The 19,564-nt window shown below is 50.8% G+C and overlaps 1 protein-coding gene across 1 annotated transcript; it reads right to left on the reverse strand.

Moving 5' to 3' along the window:
* Positions 1-11,807: 11,807 nt before the first annotated feature.
* C1QTNF6 (C1q and TNF related 6) lies at positions 11,808-17,801 on the reverse strand. The gene is given in 4 exon segments (XM_074168809.1): positions 11,808-14,902; positions 16,533-16,770; positions 17,594-17,759; positions 17,761-17,801. Coding segments are annotated over 4 exon segments (993 nt in total). The 3' UTR covers positions 11,808-14,354.
* Between the last annotated feature and the right edge of the window lie 1,763 nt (positions 17,802-19,564).

Here is a 19,564-nt window from a genome sequence, read left to right on the forward strand (position 1 = left end):
AAAAATAACTTGAGTGGTTGACTTGAGCAACACCGGAATGAAACCAGCCTCCACATCAGTGCCCCAGTTTCAGAGGATCCATCCTGGGTCAGAGCGGGAGTGGAACGAGGGCAGTACTGAGTGTGAGCAAGCCTGAAGCACAACCCTCATGCTTGCAGATGGTGTGACACCACAGGAACACCCATCCCACGGCTTCCTTACCCAGCTGAGCACCACACTTGCTCCATAGAAGGAAGAATCACCCTCTCCGACCTAAGCTTTGCAGCTAGTCCAGACAGGCAACAGCACCCTGCAGTAGCTGCAGTGTCTGTTTGGCATGGCCTGTCCATTCAACAAGCCAGAGAGCGATGCAAAAAATATGTCCACCTTCTTCCACAACTTCATGTGCCCTCACCTTCACGGGTGGATAACTCCTCACAGGCCCTGCAGAGCTTGTTTAGTTTTAGAAGATCCTTTTGCCACAGGCAAAGTCTTCCCCAGCACACTTTGCCTTCACATCCCAAGCCAAGCCAGACACACAAACACACATCCACGTCCAGATGGTTGCCCAGTTCACAGGTAGGCATGCACATGCATATGTGTCCACGCACGCCTCTCTTTTTCCAGACACAAATATAATTCTCTGAAGCGCAGCATATCACATTTCCTGTCTGGTCTTGAGCTGGCCGAAGATGGCCGCTGGTGTGGGACCAGATGATGACAATCTCCTTTTATATACACAGTGGTCACTATGCTCTGTATTCCTCACCTTTCTCTCCTAGAGCAGCTCTAGGCCCAAGCTCAGGTCTGGCAAGCGGGTTTTGCTGACCAAAAGTTGCCAGAGGCTAATCTCAAGTCTCCAGGCAGTTCCTTTTTGAGGACTCTATACACCTGGAGGACGGGGCCTCCTTTAACAACAAAGGGATCTTGGTTTTGGGTAGTGGAAAGAGGGTGTCGGGGGAGGAGGAGGAGTTTTTAGTTGCAGGCAGCCCAGCCCAGAGACTGGATCTCAGAAAATATTAGACCTCAAAAAGAAATAGTATTGGAGCAAAACAGTGACTTGAAGGTATGGGCAGAGCCATTTTGAAGGGGGTTGCAATAGTGGATCTTCATGGCCATTTCTGGGAGAGCATTGCAATTGATCCAGCATCAAGCACTCACTTAGCCAGCAGTCTGGAATGTAACACCTCTTTCCTCATGTGGACCAGGAGTCTGAGGGGTGTCATTTGGATGCTCTTGCTAGTCATCTGAAGACTTGTTACGGCCGCTCTTTGTGAGGCCAACTGGGGAATCAGACCAGCCAGTCTCTGTTGAAGAGAAGCAGGGGAGAGGATGGGCTGCGTGCTCTCCTGCTCTGGTAATCACTGACTGAGGCAGGTGCACCTTGGAGGCTCCCACCAGGGTGGAACTGTAATGGCACATATCGGCAGGCCACAGCCCGCCTTTCCCAGGCACTCTTAAAATGAGTGCAGCTTACTCTGGTGCAAAAGTCCTCAGCTGAAGCAATGAAGTGCTCTGTGAGTAACTTCTTGGTATCACTAGCTCTGCAGCTGCAATGGTGTATTCATGTTAACCATCATTTTTTCCATTTGTCCCTCAGACTGAGAAATCTGTGCTTTCCCTCAGGCCAGAGATCACTTTGGGAAAAGAAGAGTGCAAAGCACCCATTTTTTGTTGTTCAGCTTTTCAAGGGGGAAAAAAAACCCCACTGATTCTTTTTTTTTTTTTCTTTTTCCTTCTTTTTTTTTCCCAATGTGTAAGAATCTGGATGAGCTTGGCTGTGCACTGTGATACCTGAAATAGTGGAAGAGGAAAACTGAACATGTAGTTAGCCCCTAGAGAAGACGAGTGGCTGCTACAGTTGAAAACAAGGATTTATTTGGTCACCCAGTTCACTGGAGACTGTTTTTTCTATATCTGGGTCTCCATGATAGATTCTCACGCAGATTTTTTTGCTATCTAGTAAGGACTAATGTCACGTTGAAGACTTTCCCAATTAGGGTCCTAACGGAGAGCTAGCTCTCCTCTGTCCAGCCACCTTTGCTCAACAGTAGTAAGGGATATACCTCTTTGTCAAGTGTGACTGAAATTGATTGTTTTTTCCAAAATTGTGGAGAGAAGGGGAATGGACCGATGGATCAGGTAACAGACAGCTGAATAGTAATGCATGGAGACACAGACTTCCTCAGCATGTTTAATTTCCATTGGAAACACAGTTTTAAATGTACTAAAAGAACAACTGTGTGGCATAAGTAAGAAAGGGTTTCCTACACAGGCATGATACTATGATTGTGTCCAGACTCCATCTGATACAGATAAATACACTTGCTGTCAGCACAGTTTTCAGACTCGATTGCCCAGAACGTCGTGCTGCTGAGAATTAGGCACTTTTTATCTCCTTTACACCGACATTGTTAGGAATGGTGCCATGTGTAACGTGAGAAGCCAAGCAAACCGCATTGTCAGCGACATGTGTGAGGTGTTCTTGTGATTACCTTCCTGTCCCCATAATGGTGACCAAGATGGGTGAACTCACTAGTCAGAGTTGTTGCTCAGTGTCAAATCAGCAGGTAAAAGTAGTAGGGTGTTGGAAGTTTGGTTAAAGGTGCTGTTTGGGCCAGATCGGTGTTTCAGGGGCAATGTAAGTTTTAAAAATCCTCAAGGCTGGGGCAGGTGCTTACGTGCAAGCTCACCTTTTTCCTCCTACTCTGCTTTCATTAGAGAAGAATGGTGCTCCTGAAACTTCTCATTTTCAGCTGCCTGTCCACTGAGAGCCTCTGCAGAATGGCAGAGGTCAACAGGAAAACAGAAAGAGTGAAGAAGTGTGAAGAGCAAAAGTATTGCACGGTGTTGAATTACCCCACGATTCATCAACTCATTAGCTGTCGTTAGGCTAGGCACATCCCTTCCCTTTTCTGGCTCACAGCTGGGACTGGAGCCCCAGGCTAACTGGGATGCCTTGCCTGTGGTTTACAAGCCAGCCGGCTCACCAGGGGCGATCTCAGTGAAGGACTCAGTAGATCCATCTAGGTGTTCTGTTCTCATGGCTCTCTGGAGTCCAGCAGTGGGAAGGGTGCAAAGCCAGCAGGAGGTGAGAGGATGAGGGCAGAGATGCCCTGATGGCCACCTGAGTTCGCTTCCTGACAGGATACACTGTGAAGATTTCTAGACACTCTGTAGGTTAATTTTGGTACTTTCCAAATAATGTTGTTTTAGCTATAACCTTTACATTGAATTTCCTGCCGTTCGCATACGTGCGCTTCTCAAAACTCCGACGTTGTTCTGTATCTGCTGTTATTTTCCCCTTAAAATGTGGTTCTACTCCGAAAAAAGTCTGTAAAAATGGCCCCGTGGAGAACCACTGTTTAGTGTATCAGTGAGCTCTTTATTGAATTTGTTCACATTACCAGTCTAAAAGAGGTTTTTCTTTGTATCAAAATGGCAACCTTAGGCCAATGTTAAAGAGGGTTTTTTTCCTCCTGCTCCATCATCCCTAGGGATATTGCTGCTATGGGCGAAACCCTGCCCTCAAGTTAATCTCCATCATCGTGTTTAAGTGGAAAGGCATTTAAGCAATGGAGTTTTAAGTTCTGGGATCAGGTACCACAATGGAGTAACCACGCCAGCCAGCAAGGGTTACCTACACAGCAGATGATATTCCTGCATTTCTTCCCTTTCAACTTCTGTCCCCGCAGAGAGTGTCCTGATAGATCTGCCTGATAAAAGCAGAAGACTTCAAACATACATGTTATATATAAATATACACAAAATGTTCAAAAGTGGGGATTCCATAGCCCTGCAGGCTATGGAAGAACATGGATAAATATGGTCAGAAGCTGAGGCATTTGCAGGCACTTTCACTCGTGGCAAGCCTGGGGCCACAGGTGGGAGAGGATGGAGGAGGTGTTCACTTTCACTCCCTGAAGGTGCTGGTCACAGGCCCAGAGAGGGGGAAAAAAGGGTGGGAGGGAAGCATGTTATTTTCGAGCAGTTTCACTTTTAGCCTGCCTGGCTGTGAACACGTAGCTATGAACTCATGAGCATGAGCATGGGACAGTCACGAGATAGCCCGACTCAGGACCCAAGCCCCAGCTCCTTATTATGTTTGGATAGAACTAGACAGTATCAGGACTTTTGTCTGAAGAACTGGAGCCCACGCAGCAGACTCAAGGCTTAAGAGAGCTTCTAGGCGTGGATGCCTTCCTCCCTGATGGGCACTTGTGGTGCCACAAGGGCTCCCCCAGGGAGAGACTTCAATGAGTCCCTCCCTAGAGGCACTCGCTAAAGACCTGGGCTGTCACCCTGGGCCTGGCACACTGTGTCCCTCAGTACCCTTGGGCTCAGCAACCTAGCCCAAGGTTGCCTATGCCCTTGTCTGAGCCTGTGGACTTATTGTGTGAGGCACAGCAGGCGTTTGAGCCACCACAGTGTGGGAAGTGATCTCTGTCAGCTGAATCGTGGCGTCTGTGTACGGAGATGACCTTAGCCTGGCACATCTGCGATGGAAAACTTGCCAGTGTGAACTGGAGGGAAGGCGGTGTACCCTTGGGACTATCAACGTGTTTGTACAGCTCTCACATCCTCTCTGTGTCTCAATTTCCACAGCAGAGAAAGGGGCACAAAGGACATCTTCCCATCTTCTTTAAGAACTGAGATTCACAGACCAGGCACCAGATCCTGCGTCGCATGCAGGTGTTTACTGCCCAGGTCTGTCATATTGACTTCTAGTATTAAAACATGCCTGTGCATGTCCCTGAGGGTTCCCCTGGCACTGAATGCTGAAGATGCATGGCCAGAGCGCTGACTGAACTTGCTCACAGACCTGTATCGAAGAGGGGGTGCCTGTGCAAGTTATATGACCTACAGGAGGGCAGCACAGGATTCAGAGACCAGCCTTACACCAAATCTGTGCCTGAGCAAGATAATGAGCTGAACGCTGGCCGATTTGCTATTCAGCACCAGCGACTGCTCTCATCCTTGAGGGAGATTATTACCTTGTTACCTGGGCAGTCTTGGAAAGATAAAGCCCCGCTGTTTTGCAGCTTGCCAATGTGCTAAATCTCTCTCTATTTAAAGTTAGAGGGGCTTGTGTGTGAATGCTTGACAAGCTTAATATGAAGCAATGATGGCTTCCAGACCTAATAAATTGAGAAGAATTCAGAGATTTATTGTACAGTCAAAATTGCTTGAAGGCAAGACATGATACTGCAAGGAGATTCTTGGGAATAAACCCTCAGGTGCTTTGACTAGTGAAGCCTGCTCCCAATTTAATCACATTTCCCTTCCTTCTCTAGAGGAAAAAATCATTACAACAACCACCCCCACTCTGCTCAGAGCTCTCCTTGCTCCTTCTCCGTTTTCTCCATTTCTGTGCTTGAGCAGTTTCTAGAAAGGGAGTTAATGAGATTGTTGACTTTGTTTTAAAATATGCTTGATGATGTCATGTTTATCCAAAGGCAAGCCCCCTGCTCCCCCTTCAGCCCTTCCAGGGGTTACTGATTTGTGGCTATGGCAATTATTAGTTTTCATGTCATTAAAATGCCTGAACAGAAATTACTTGTTTGGGGGCAGCTGCCTGTCTTTCCACAGCTCAGTGCTCAGGAATTGTGCTCCTGTCTCTCCCCTGGGCTCAGTCAGGAGAGTAATTTTTTCCCCTGCTCTGTGGTTTCTCAGGTTCAGCCCCCCCTCCTTTTGCCCCTCTAACACTGTTGCTCATGAGCGCTTTACTCTTTCTTCCGCACCTTGGAGGGCAGAAAATATGATGAGAAAGGCAATGGCCACAACCAGTGTGCCTGGATGGAAGGAATAGAAAGGAAGGGTGAAGTCCAGGTCCACATCCTGACCGAATGACTTGAGGGCACTTCACTCCTCCAAGTGAAACAGGTCAGCCCAAAAGGCCCTTCATCCCTCTTGAGAACCCACCTCTGTCAGGTTTTCAGCTCCGGGCTTGCTCCTCTGAGGACTTTTCCTCCTAGGGGGCCCTCCTCTGAGGTGAACTGCATGTAGCAGAGCAGCTCTGCAGCTTGACAATGTTTTCCTGTATGGTTGCCTGCGATTGAAGACCCCTATTTTCTGGGAGGTTGGAGTAGGAAAGGCTGCTTGTTACTGGAGATTACTAACCAGCTCCCGGTGAACACTGCAAGACCACCACTCAGAGGAAAAACAAGCAGTGTGGAAATTACTATTTTCCTCACTATGGTCTCTGAAGAGCCTGAAGGTGCTCCTTGGGAGATGCAACACAAAGCCCTTTACATGTGATATATTTCAGATTCATTGTTAGAACACAAAGCCAGAGCCACATCTCAACCATGCCTGCCCCATTGACCATGCCTGCACTTGGGAAACGGGACATGGAGGTCTGAGGGGAAATGGGACTTAGTTCCGCGAGAGAATGACGAGACCAGGGTGTCACTTCCCTCCTCTTCTGTTCCTGAGGGTGGCATGCCCCATTCCCTGTTGCTCCAGTACCTCCTGCATACGAAGCAGGAAAGGGCACAGAGCATTGAGGCAGCTCATAATCTCATCCTCCCTCTCCCTGCAGCTCAAAAAAGCAGTGGCAGCCCTCGCCGCCCATGTGGGGCTAGGAGGGCTGTTTTTGGCAGGGTGTCATGCCCTGCAGTTGGGAGCAGGCTGTGGAGAAGGGCCAGGGGAGGGGGGGGCATGCCCTCCACCTGCACCTGTGCACACATTCGCACGCATAAACACACACACAGGCAGGCACGCAGAGCTGCAGCCGAGCGGGGAAACACGGAGGGGATCAAGCGCTTGGCTCCACTCGCATGCTTACCCTGGAAACAGGCCAAGGACAACATGTGTCCACAGGCACCAGGGTCCCTTCCCTTAGCCACGGTCTATCCAGGTGAGACCTTAATTCTACAGGGAAACTCGCAGTGTTGCTTTTATGTTTCAGGGACGAGGGTGTCAGTACAGTTCCCCAGTGCTGACCTTCCCTGCACCCCAAGAGAAAGGATCCCCCCTTTCTTCCTCCTCGCCCCACTGCCTTTGCAAGTACCCTTATCAGAGATGCTCGGTGCCTGGAGGGAAGGTGGCTGTTGAAAAGGACTGCTCAGTTTGTTTTTTCCCCTTAGGTCTTGGAAATGATGCTGGCAGCCTGGTGCAGTATTTTGCCCTCCTTCCCCCCTCCCCTGCCTCAGCCCCCGTGAGGGGGGAGGAAGAGCGTGGGCGGTGGAAGGAGTTGTGGTCCCCAGATGTGTGAATTGTTGCCGAGTAGAAATAGCACGGCACGGACAAACAGCAGAGCAGCTCAGCTGAGAGCCATCGCTTTGGGCTTGCGTCACTGACCTTTTCCTCTCACCCTTCTCGGTCCTCACCTGACCTTCCCACCGCTTCCCCTGCACTTTGCACTCAGAGAGCTCTCTGCTTCACAGCGGTGAGGAGCGCTGGCACAGGAGCTTAAAGGAGCAGGGAGAAGTGGAAAAAAAAGCCCTGCAGCAGACAGAAGGCAATGCATTGATCCCCTCTCCATTTCCCCAGAACTCAGGCTGCCATCCTGCAGGAGAAGAGAGTCATGGGCTGAGCCAATACACTACTCTCCCTGCCTGGTCTAGACATTGCAAAGGCGGCATAGCTGTCCTGCCTCCACAGCTGGCAGGGTTGAGGATGGGGGAGGAGAAGCAAGATTGTCCTAAGGTCAGGGCTGTGCTTCAGACTCCTGCATATCACGAACATATGGAATTACAAAAAAAAAATTTCAAAGCCTTGCAGGACCAAGCTTGAAACTTGGTACAACTGTAAAAGCCTGCATAAGTCTTGACTCTTTAGAGTCAAACAGTACCACCAGCATGCCACATGGAGAGAAGTGTGAGTCGCAGCTAAGCAAGGGCTTGGGAGGTGTTTTGGACTGCATGTGGAATGGTAATCCTGTGGGCCCTTGGCCCAAAAGATCTGCTAAACTGCTGCCTGGGGCTGCAGGGGACAGGGCTTGGCTGCCTGTGAAGTCCTTTCTAGCGATCTGCCCCATTCCACTACTTCAGGGGAAGGATTGAGGACGTGGTGGTGGTGTAGGGGGGGAAAGTGTCTGTAGGGGCAAATGGGAGAATGCGTTGAGTCCAGAAAAGTATGCGTGGGGCAAACAGGAGAATGCAGCGAGCCTCAGGCACCCCACTGAAGATGCTTTGCCCAAGTCTTGTTCTAGGACATTGTTGTGTCAAACACCTGGAGGGTGGTCAAGACTTCAGAGCAGGGGATCAGAACAAAAATTATGCCTGCAGGACAGGTGCCAGTTAGACAGAAGACTTCTTGTCCTCCTTCCTCTCCCTGGGTATTTTCCTTCCCTGGCTACTTTGAAGCAGTGCAACTGTCCTCAGTAGCAACCAGTGAAGCTTGGACACATCTCCCACCTCACAGTTTGCATTTTCTGGACTCCCTGGCAGTCAAGGCACCTCAGCAACTTTGAGGTTGATGCAGGTCAGCCTCACTTCTTGAAGTCATGGATGCAAGTAGCTTAAAGTGAATAAAGAAACAACCCAGCCCCCCACCTCCCACTCACCCAGGGCTGGATTCCCAGCCTTTCCAGGTGGATGGGAAGGCCCCTACTCCTTAGCTTCTCCAACTCAAGAACTCTCCATCCTGCTCCCTCCCATTTTAGCCATTCCAAACAGAGACTGGGAAAGATTTTGCAATAATTTCCTGACCATTTGTGAGTTAAGTGACACAAACTCAAGAGACGGAATGGTCCGTGGGTTGAGAAACTGTCAGAAGCCTTTGATTTAAACCTGCCCTGGCACTCACCATGGTATGACTGCATGGAGAGAGATCACAGAGCGCTTGTGGGAGAAGGGGGAGGCATGTCATGAGGTGAGGGAGCTGTGCTTGTACCAAAGAGGCCTGGAGCCTCAGCCCCCCTCTACCCACCTCCTGATAGCATCTTCAGAGTGAGCCAGGCTTGCAAAGGGCAACAGTTTCCGTTGGCAGGAAGGTGAGAGATGTCCATACGGGGCTGGTATGTGCGTGTGTATACATGTGTGGGTGTCATAGCAGAGTGAGCACCGAGCTGGCCTCTGAAGCCCAGCATGGCTTGGCAAATGCCCACTGAAGCCCGGCATGGCTCGGCAAATGCCCACTGAAGCCCGGCATGGCTCGGCAAATGCCCGTTTTCCCACTGAGGTCAGAGGAGGGCCATGCCACATGAGGCAGTGGAATGATTACACTTGGCAAGGTAGCTGTGCCCCATCATCCATGCAGCCATGGGCAGAGTCCACGTCCAGCCCTTTGGGCCCAATGGCATCTCCCAGCCAGCAATGGGAAAGGGAAGGTGAGAAAAAGGGGCATCTGGGACAGGTTCAACCCATTGCTGGCATCTGGCTGCAATGCGCTGGAGGGAGGGAGGTGAGGGCTCTGCTTGCAGCCCGGACAGTGCTGGCTGGGTCATTGTATGACCCCCCTCTCCCTCCCTGGACTCTGGGAAATAAACAAGGCTGAGGTATGAATGAAGCAGGTTGACTGGGTGGTTTGGGAGGGGAGGAGGGACAACAGGCTGGAGCAGAGGGGAAACCTGCTATGGTACGATGCAGCAGCCCCCTGAATTGTGCACAAATCCCTGATGTGGGGCAGACCCTGAACCATGGCTGGCAGCTGGGGTGAGGCTTGAGGGGCTGCCAGAGACCTTTCCCATGGCTGCCCCACCTGTGACAAAGGGTCAGGGAAGATGAAGAACCAGGTCCTGCTATGCCGCGCCCCTCCTCTCCCTGGTGTTTTGGGTGCAGACACGTCCACCTGTGCCCACCTGAGTACCCCTAGTAAGGTCAAAGGTCTCCTTTTATATTCCTTTTCTTGCCCTGCTTCTCTCTTCCCCTTTCCCTTGGCTACCACAGGGCAAGGAACTATTTCAGGGCCTTCAGCTTCTCCTGAGCTGGCCCTGACATGCACTTTCTTCCCCAGAGACAGGGCCATATCCTGCCCTTTACCTCCTCTCTCCCACTCCACCCCCCCTTTCATACCTGCAAGACCACAAACCCGCAGGAAGCCAGTTTAAAGGGCCAGCCCCTTGGCGCATACCTTGAACAAGCTTGAAGTGTGACCGCAGAGCCCTTTGCAGCAGAGCTTGGACCTGTCTTTCAGGGCAAAAGAGAGGCATGGCCCCAGGGGTAGCGCTATAGTTGCCCGCCTCAGGGCATGCTTCTTTCTTTGCCTGGGAGAGATGTGATGGCTGTCACCAGCCCCAGGCTCACATACCAGAATGAAGTCCCATTGCATGGAAAAGGACCCAGCCACAGGATGAATGAAGTGAATGGAGGTCTCGTGGCTTTCAGGGAGAGCACTTCACCCACTGGGAGAGCAGCAGGGCTGGTTTGACCCAGTGTAGCACTTGTGCCTACAACAGAATTGCAGGGTCAACCTGGCCTGAGCTGAGTCTCACTTACAGCAACCCACCAGCTGGGCATCCATGGTGTGACGGGTGGCACGGGCTACAGACCCTGCCTGTCACCAGACATCTTAGCCCCAAGGGATTTGGCTGAAGAGACTCTTCAGCTGGCACGTTCCTCTGCAAGTGGCTGAAGGACTGAATCATAGAAAACTTTTCTAGAAGGTCTAGCTACACATTTCCTCTCCTCCCTCCTCCTTCACTCCTCACGTTTTGTAACTGTGACAAAGTCACCTCCAATCTACCAGTATCTCACCTCAAGGGGCCAGGAACATGCACAAGCGCAACCCCTGTACTTCCTGAGGACACATTTCTATCTGTTTCCTCAGAAGTAAATAAAAGACGTGAAGAAGGCTGGGCTCCGACCTGATAGAGTATTGCATTTACTAGGATATATATAGCCGTAGCTCTGTGCCTGACACAGGACCAAAGAGACCTGTAAGGATGTGTGTGATTGTTTTCCACCCCTTGCCAAACGAAGCGTCTGGTACATGTCAAACCATGGGAGAAGCTATGTGAAGATGAATTAAACTCAAACCAGAAGGTCCTATATGGGCATCTCCTCTTGTTTTCTTGTCCATTCCTCCACTTCAGCAGGAGTCCCCTCAGTCCAAACCTCAAAGATGCTAAACAAGACCCTGCTTACCTCTTTGACCCGCACTGAGATCTCCAAAGGCATCTCCCTGTCCTTAGGATGGGAGGGAGATCTTACACTCAAGCCTGCAAGTCTTCACTGTCCCCTCATGCCTCCCCATTTTCGCCAACTTTATGGGCAATTGCCACTTGTCTTTCCACCTCTGGTTTGAACCTCAAGCCTTTCTTATCACACACAGGTCTTCCAAAAATATGTGTCCAGCTTAACTCTGGAACTGCCACTCACCCCATTGTTAGCAAGCACAAGCGTCTAGTCAGGAGTTCAATGTCCCTTTTACATTTGCACTTCCTGGCTTTCACTTCTTGGCACAGAGAAGAGAAACGCCACAGGAAAAACAGAAAACACACATGCTTACTAAGTACTAGATAGAAGGATGTGCTAAAAATTTCACAAGATAATGGGTCTGATTCCCCTTAAGAGAACTCCATCACCAGCCCAGCCTTCGTCAATATAATTAGTTAAGTACTTGAAGCCTAATCCTACAACCCATTGTATTGTTCTGGTTTTTTGGTAATTTCCAAAGAATCCTTCCTTGAATTTGCTTAAACCTTTCCCAGCAAAGAGGAGTGGATTGTTACTAGAAGCATTCAAGCAGTAAAATCTTAAGGTAATGGTTCTCCACAAAGGAAACAGACATAAGAATGCCGTGGATTGCCCAGGGAAGTTTCAGAGCTGAGTTGGACTTTGTACCTGTCTCTTTCAGGTCAGTGTCTTTTCCATCACACTATTCAGCGATAACCAGAGCTAGAAGGAATAGGTTAAGAGGGAAAAGCAGATCTAAGTGCAAAACAATGAGGGAAAAAAGTTTAATACCACTGAAAAAAATATGTATATATACAAAAAAGTTCTCGTAGTTTGTTTGGTTTTGTAACATAAAGCACCATTAATTCCACAGTACATTACAACTCAGCCTGCTACACCTTCCAGAAAGCACACAATACTCCTGAAATCTGATTTAGCACCAAGGGATTGCCATCTTGTTTAGCACCAAGAAGCCTGTTAAATACACCCTTTGGTCCCCCTGCCCTCCTCTCTCATGTGCATCAGGCACCATCTGGCTACTCATGGATAGCACATGAGACCTATCACTGGCATTCAAATATCAAAAAGAAAAGGAGGAAGGAGGAAGCTTGTTTCTAGAGATACTCAGTGTTAGAGGGGCTTGTTTCTCTTCAGGGAGACACAGGGGCACTATACACTGTAAATAGACAATATCTGGGTTTGCAGCCTGTTGAGGAAGAGAGAATGGGATTCAGATCTGAGCGTCACCTCCAGCACGCTGCTTCTTCTCTACTGCCTGAAATCCTGTCTCTGAGCAATTCCATATGCTTGACCTGCTAAGAGAAGGGCAGAAACTCAGCCTCCCTTAGTTCCTATGATCCCATCATCACATGTTTCCCTGGGAAAAACCCAGCTTTGCCTTAGTGAAACCTTGTTTTTATACCCATTGCCTCAGTGACAGTGGTGGGGAGGATTAAGGGTGGAAAGTGCCTGAAATTCATTCCAGTCTGTACAGCTTCCTTAGCAAAGCAGGGAGGGTAAGTAAACAGGGCAAGAGAGAAAATGTCCTGCATTTCTCTCAAGTTCATTTTTAATATTTAGCCTGGGTCCCTGTGCCTTTGCCATCCTGGGCTGAGTGTACCAGACCTAGTCCTGCATAATGATGCGTATCTCCTATGGGAGAGCTCTGCTTAGTCCCAGGTGCTACAGGCAGAGATCATGGCTAATCATGAGACCGCAGAAGCTAAATAAATCGGAAGACTTCATTATCAGTAATGGGCAGAGGAGAAATACAGTTTCTCCTGCTTGTCCTGTCCTGAGACTCAAAAAACTGACAACTCTTGGCACTGCTGTTTACAGGAGCATCACAACATGTGGAAGTAGGTTTCCCAAAGTGCTGAGGCAGCCTCACCTGCTCCCCCCAGGACCGTAGCAATCCTAGAGGGATGTGAATGAGAGCAGTGTGAGACCAGTACAAATGCTACTAGAAAATCCTACCGCTGGCGTTCCTTTTCCACTGCGACAACTCCAACCTGACAAAAAGAGCGAGGGTTTGTTTTGGCCACGTGTTTTTCTCAGTTGCTCTGATGACATTGCCAGAAAAGGGCACAGAGCATGTGTCAGGGAAGCTTTTAAGGCTGGGGTGAGGTGGTGTAGTCTCATCTCTATCTTTTTTCCATCACAGAAGCAAAGAGGTGCCAACCTGCCCAGGTTTGGAACTGATTTAACTGCAATTGCCCTTACAACCCCCAGGTCAGATCCTGAGACAGTGGTCCCTCAATGCCAGCATGGGAGAACCCCCTTCAGGAGGACCAACATAATGGCACACAGAAGCCAGGGCCCGGCCCTGACTCTTCCCTCACATCATCAAGTGTTCAGGATGACCTCTGATACTGATGGAAGGGCACAAGTCCACCTCTGCCACAGAAGAGACCAGATTCGGGTTCACTGTCTGGACTAGCTTCCCAGAGCTGGGGAACCGAGACCAAGTATCAACCCAGGGGAGGTTTGGGAGGGAGGTCTGGTAGGGTCATCTCTCTCTCTTGTGTTCTGTACTTACGATCCCTAGTGGGAATAGAGTGGTGGGCTCTACTGGTTCAATAGCAGATGCCTCTGAAGGATCTGGCTGAGTGTCTGGCTCATAATCTCTTAGAAGAACTAGAGTTGGCACTGAGGAGGACAATCCCACCAGACCTAGATTTTCCAGCCAGCTTGGACACTGACCCAGAAGAGTGTCTAAGGAAAGCCAATTACATACTTCAGAAGGTCAACAGTCCCCTTTTTGAAAAGACAGTGTCATCTGTCACTGCTGCTACATCTTCCTTGTGCTACAGGAGGCCATCAGACCCCAGTCTGCTCTCCAGACTACAGATGTGACAGGTGACATTAAGGCCATGTTGTAGGCTGCAAAACTGGCCTCTACAGTCGGGACATAGAGGAGACAGAATGTACCTGGGCAGTGGGGACTTCCTAGCCCTTTCTATGGGAGTCCTTTGTGTATGAAGCCCCAAGAAGGGACACATCCCCAGGAGCAGCATTTTAGCCTTCTTCCTGCTCTAGGGCCCTAATGCCAGTTTGCTGGCAGATTTAGAAGAAGCCAATAACATAAGTTGGGGTCATGAGGTGAGGGGGTGAGTAGTGTCACTCTGCAAGTGGACAGATACAGGCCTGGCTACAAGAGAGCGTGAGGTGGGAGCCGGTGTGGCAAGTTTCACACTCAGTGCCTGAGACTTGACAGGCCCATTTCCAAGTGATTTGCAGTGGTTGCGGGCAGTAAAGAGAGAGAGAGAGGAAGAAGGAAAAGGCCAAAGAGGCCCCGAGGAGGAGGAGGGGCAGTTAGTCAAGGCTGGGCTTGACCAGGTAGCCATTGAAGGTAATGTACACATCAACATCATCACTGTAAATGGCATTCTCCCGCTCCCGCTTGTAGAGCCTCACCCAGATCTCATCATTTTCCTGAAGCTCCAGCATGAGGCTCTGGCTCTGCATGATGCTGCGGTCGCTGGGTTGGGCATACAAGATGACTGCCTCTTCTTCATTGTGCATGATGTGCATGTAGGTCTCCTTGAAGTTCCAGGTGTGGACGTTGAGGCTGAAATAGTAAAGTCCACCTACATAGCAGTAGAATTTGCCATTGAACATGTCAAAGTGGCTGTAGAGGTTGACAAAGACGGTGTCGAAGATCAAGACCTGGAAGCCCTCACTACTGTGCAGCGCCTTCTTGCGACCGACAGAGAATGCAGCATACTGATGCTTGCAGGGGTCTCCTGCTGTGCCCATCTGTCCTTTACTGCCTTTCGGGCCCTGGGCACCCCGCTCGCCTCGTGGTCCTTCTTTGCCCCATTTCCCTGGCATCCCAGGCTCTCCTCGGTCTCCTTTCTCTCCTACAAGAGGAAGCAGAGGACACAACTCCTGTGTAATATCAGGGGGAGAGGTGCAAATAGCAGTGAAAAGGCCTAATAAGGAGGCAGAGGATTGCTCAGGGATGGGGCAATGCCAGAAGAAGGAATGGTCCTGAGGATCACAATATCATTGTGCTTCATGGGAAAGGAGCTAGCAGAGCTCTGGGTGTTACTGAGGTCTCTTCTCTACAAACCCCCTGCTTACCACATGATATGGCCTTGCTGGCGGCACTAGAACCTGTCCCTAGGAGACTTCAGCCTGAGATGAAGCTCAGCATTACAAAGTACCACTGAGGCCTCTTCTTCCTCCTCCACACTCCTTTACCTTCACCACAGCCTTTGCCCTCCTGCACGCCTCTTCCATGAGCCAGTTATCCACATAGTGTGAACACTGTTCTTGCTGTAGGCTGGAGATGGGGAACAAGTGCTAATGCCTGTGGAAGAATATGACTAGAGAGGGACAATGAGGGTCAGTCAGAGGGAAAAGATGCAAGCTGGACTTGGCAGATGGTGCAGTGCAAGTTAGAGGGCTGGTACTTTGACAATAGTACTTTGACAATAGCACCTTGACATCCTTTGGTCATCCAGTATAATTAACACTGCAGTTCTACCCTGGAGTTTGTGTGTTCCCTGTCACACACTTGGGCAAGCAATACAGAGACAGAAGCAGCACTAGAATCTATTTTGTGTATAGAGAGGAGGGATGGAGGTCAGAGCAGCCTCCAGCACAAGTGACAGCATCCCAAATTTGGGCCTTGTTCTTTTCCTCCTCTCCATCCCCTGCATGGTATTGCAGAACGTTGCTCTAGTCCAGGCCTCTCTCTGCCCCAGATACACTTCTGAGCTTTGATGGATTGCAGCTATTTCCAGGCTGGGCAGGGAAGGGGGAGCATCTGCCCAGCTAGCCCAGAGGAACCACAGGGCAACAATAAGTGAGTAGAGCAGGATCGAGCTGGGAACAGACTTTTGCCCACAGCAAAGGCTAAAAGGGGAGCCCTGAAGGGAGGAGCTGATCTAAAATAGGGAGCTTTTCCCGTTAGCCAAGCCAACCACTGCAGAGTGGAATGAGCTGGGGGTCACTGCCAGTTAGCCTGGAGGTGCCTGCAAATAGCTGCTGCCTCCCCTTGCCCTCCTCCCGCTCCAAAACGCATGTGACCCGCAGAGCTGGAGAAGGTTTCCCCACAGCCCTCCCAGGTGCCAATGCCCACCCTCCAGACATGCTTATTTTGCAGCTGGATAGAGACTGCTCCTTCCCTCAGGCACTACAGGGCTCTGGAAATCTGAGGCAAGGAAGGTATCCTCCCAGCTTGGCAAGAAGCTGCCACTGCCACTCCTGTGCTAGCAGGGAAGAAGAGCTGGTAGCGGGCAGCATCCTGAGACACCGAGGTCACAGCAGGGATATGCACTACCTTCCCTCCCCCCGGGCTACTCCTGATCATAGCACAGAACATCTAAACCCTGGGTACAGTGTCTGTGGGCACATATCCTTTGGGATGGCATCTGTCAGTCTGTTAGCATAACCAGCACGCCAGCAACCCAGCTGTCACTTCCACTGCAGTGCCACTGGTCCCTGAGTGGGGCTTGGCATCCCGGGGCCAAGATGGGCACTTACCCTTCAGTATGGTGATGTTGATATAGGGACGAACCTCTGGCACTGGGTAGGGCCAGTGGTGGTGGCTGGGAGGGAGAGGAGGGGCATCTGTGGAAGAGTCCGGTGGGTCACAACAGCGCTTGCAAGCACCAGGGGCTGGTTCTGTGAGGTTGGGTTCATCAGTAGGTGCCCCAAGCACAACAAGAGGGAGAAGAAAGAAGGCCAGGGGTGTGCGCAGGTACATTATGTCCATGGTGACCTGGGAAGATATGATGAAGCACCAGAGAGAGGTATAAGAAGGGGAGGACATGGGGGATGGAGTAGAGATCACCACAAAACATCTTTCTGTGGCTGGAGCCAAGGGGTGGGACGAAATGCCATTGTCCTGTGGAGGGAGTTTACATGCTTGAAGTCCCTGGAGGTTCGAGGCTGCAATCTGAGTAGCAATCACACAGCCCAAAATGATGCCCCACACCCTTCTGCCCAAACCAATGGAGACTAGGTGCTAACCCTGGAAGAAGGCTTGACCCTCACTAGGCAAACCACTGGAGCCACTAGAAGATTCAGTCCCCAGGCTGGGATAGAGGAAGGAGATATGGCAAACCACACAGCACCTTTAGCAAAAGCATGCTGAGTCCATGGAGACGGCTGTAAAAAACTTCTCCAGTCCTCCAGTCACAAGGAACCAACTCTTTACGGGAGTTAACGCACTAACTTCCCATGTCCCAGCTGGAGTCTGACCCAGGTCTGTGGCCTGGGAACGTAACTTCAGCCCCTTCTTCCCCCCCACCGAATTCCATCCCTCTCTGTGCCTCAGCCCTCTCCCACCAGTGCTCAGTTGTGTGCTCAGCCAAACCCTAGCACCTTCCCAATGGGATGGCCAGCTTCTCCTTTGCAGAGAGACCAGAAGGGAGCTGCTCCATAGCAGAGGATGAAGGAAGCAAAGCTTGGAGCCGGCAGCCTCCAGAGAAGTATGCTTATGAAAGACAGACACGCAGACAAGCTGAGAAAGCCCCTTTCCCAGCCTCTGTTCCCCCCTCCCCTTCCCTTTGCCTGCACCCCAGCGCAACGTGGCAGCTCACCCCGGAGGCTGAGGGCTCCCCTCTGTGCTTCCCAGCCCCTGCTCGCCGGCTCCCCTCCGCCTGCAAAGCCGGCCCCCGGGCCCATGGCTTTAAGAAAGCTGGCTTTTGGCACAGGCGCTGAGCGCGCTGGCTGGGTGCGCAAACTGGGCTTGGACCTACTCCCTCCTCTCTCCCTCCCTTCCCCTCCCTGGCTTTGGGCGCTCTCCATTGCAAACCGGCTTGGGTTTCGGTGCCTTTTAACTCTTTCCTAGGTAGTGCCTTTTCCTTATATATATATATATATTTTTTTTTTTCTCTGCCTTTTTGCTTCTAAACAGCCTAGCCCTGGTCAGCAAAATGCGGGCAGCACAGATTGCACCCTGTGCAAAGGGTGGGCAGGGAGCAGGGGCAGTGTCCCACCATGAGCATCTCAGGATGGGCAAGGTGAGGTGAATGGGTGCAAGACACAGACTTTCCTTCAGATGGGATGGTGCAGGACTCTGCTCTCACTCCTTTGCATTAGTCCCTTGTCCCATGCATTAGCCCTTCACTTGGCTGGCCATGCTCTCTCCCCAGCTGTGCCTGTCCCACTCATAGTCTCCAAAATTCATCTTTCATTCCCTCTTGCGTTGTTTCTTCTGCATGTCACTGTGGCGCCTTGACCCAGGCATGATCTTTCTAGCAGGCTCATCTGCCAACTGGGAGACACATCAGATTTTTCCCTCTCTGGTCATCTCCTCTCCCCAGTTAGGTCCTGGGCTGAGCATTTCACACGGGAGGGGTGTGCCTGGCCTGAAGCACAGCCCGGCTGTGGGGAGCTGCCTGCCAGCAAAACTGAGGATCTGGAGCAAACCCTGGCCATGATCTTTGCCCTCAGCCTGGCGCTGAGCTTACATGCTTGTGCTGTTGGGGTGAGCACTACGTGGCTACACCAGAAGCTGGGAATGAAGGGCGTTTTGGGGGGAGGAATTGGGCGGGGGGGACAGACAGGATACTTTTCTTACACTGCAGAATCTGTTGGGAAGAGGATTTTGGGGATCCTATCCTGCAGCAAAAGTGGATTTGGAAATTTATACCCTGGGGGTGTGTGCACAATATATCTTTGAGAGGCAGAAGGAAGGATGGGCAATAGCTCTCTTCTGCGGGGGCCAGAAGTGCCAAGTCAGCACTGTGCCTCCTGCAATTTCCAAGAGAAGCTGGAGAAGGCTCCAAGGTTTCTGAGGGGGAAAGGGTTTTGTTTGCGCCTACGTGTGCCTAGACTTCTTCTTTTTTTTTCTTTTTTTTTCTGTTTTCCTTCTCCCATTTGTTTGGTTTGGGAATGGGAGGCCCCGCTTCCCAGAGAGTGGCTGGCGTTTGGCAGGACCCCAGCACCACTGGAGAAGCAAGCGGAAAACTCTGGGAAAATATGTGCTGGGGGGAAGGGAGGAAGGGGGGCTGGGAGGCCTGGAGATATTCTCAGGCTGCCTGTCAGCCTGGAGCTCAATGAACATGGAGTGAACATGCCTCCCAGCTGGGGCGGGAAGAGGACCAAGAAATTCACGGCTCTGCTCGTGAGTTCCTAGCCGGGCTCCAGCACTGACATGCAATGAGACCCATTGCAAGTCTCCTATGTCTGCCTGTGCCTGTTTCCCCTTTTGGAAAATGGGATGGGGAAAGGTTAGCTCAACACTTCTTGCTAGTGGGGCCTTGCCAGCTGACAGAAGCAGGTTTTTGTGCTCCGTTGTGTTGTCTACTCCTGCCTGCTGCTGGTGGGGTTGTCAGTAGCTGCCAGTACTATTGGAGGTCAATAAATTTTCTGGGGAGCATGACAACTTAGAGACTGACGCTGAAGGCAAAGTTCCTCTCTGTCCCATCAAAGCTATTGCAGTGCCTCACTCCTTCAGGTTTTCCTGCCTGGCTTATTATTCTCCCCTTTTGCAGCTCTTGTCCTAATGTCTGGCCTACTCTACCTTTCCAAGGGGAACAGGTAACAGGGAGGCCATTGTTATCATT

This window comes from Numenius arquata, chromosome 2 (genome assembly GCF_964106895.1).
Source record: "Numenius arquata chromosome 2, bNumArq3.hap1.1, whole genome shotgun sequence".
NCBI lineage: Eukaryota > Metazoa > Chordata > Aves > Charadriiformes > Scolopacidae > Numenius > Numenius arquata.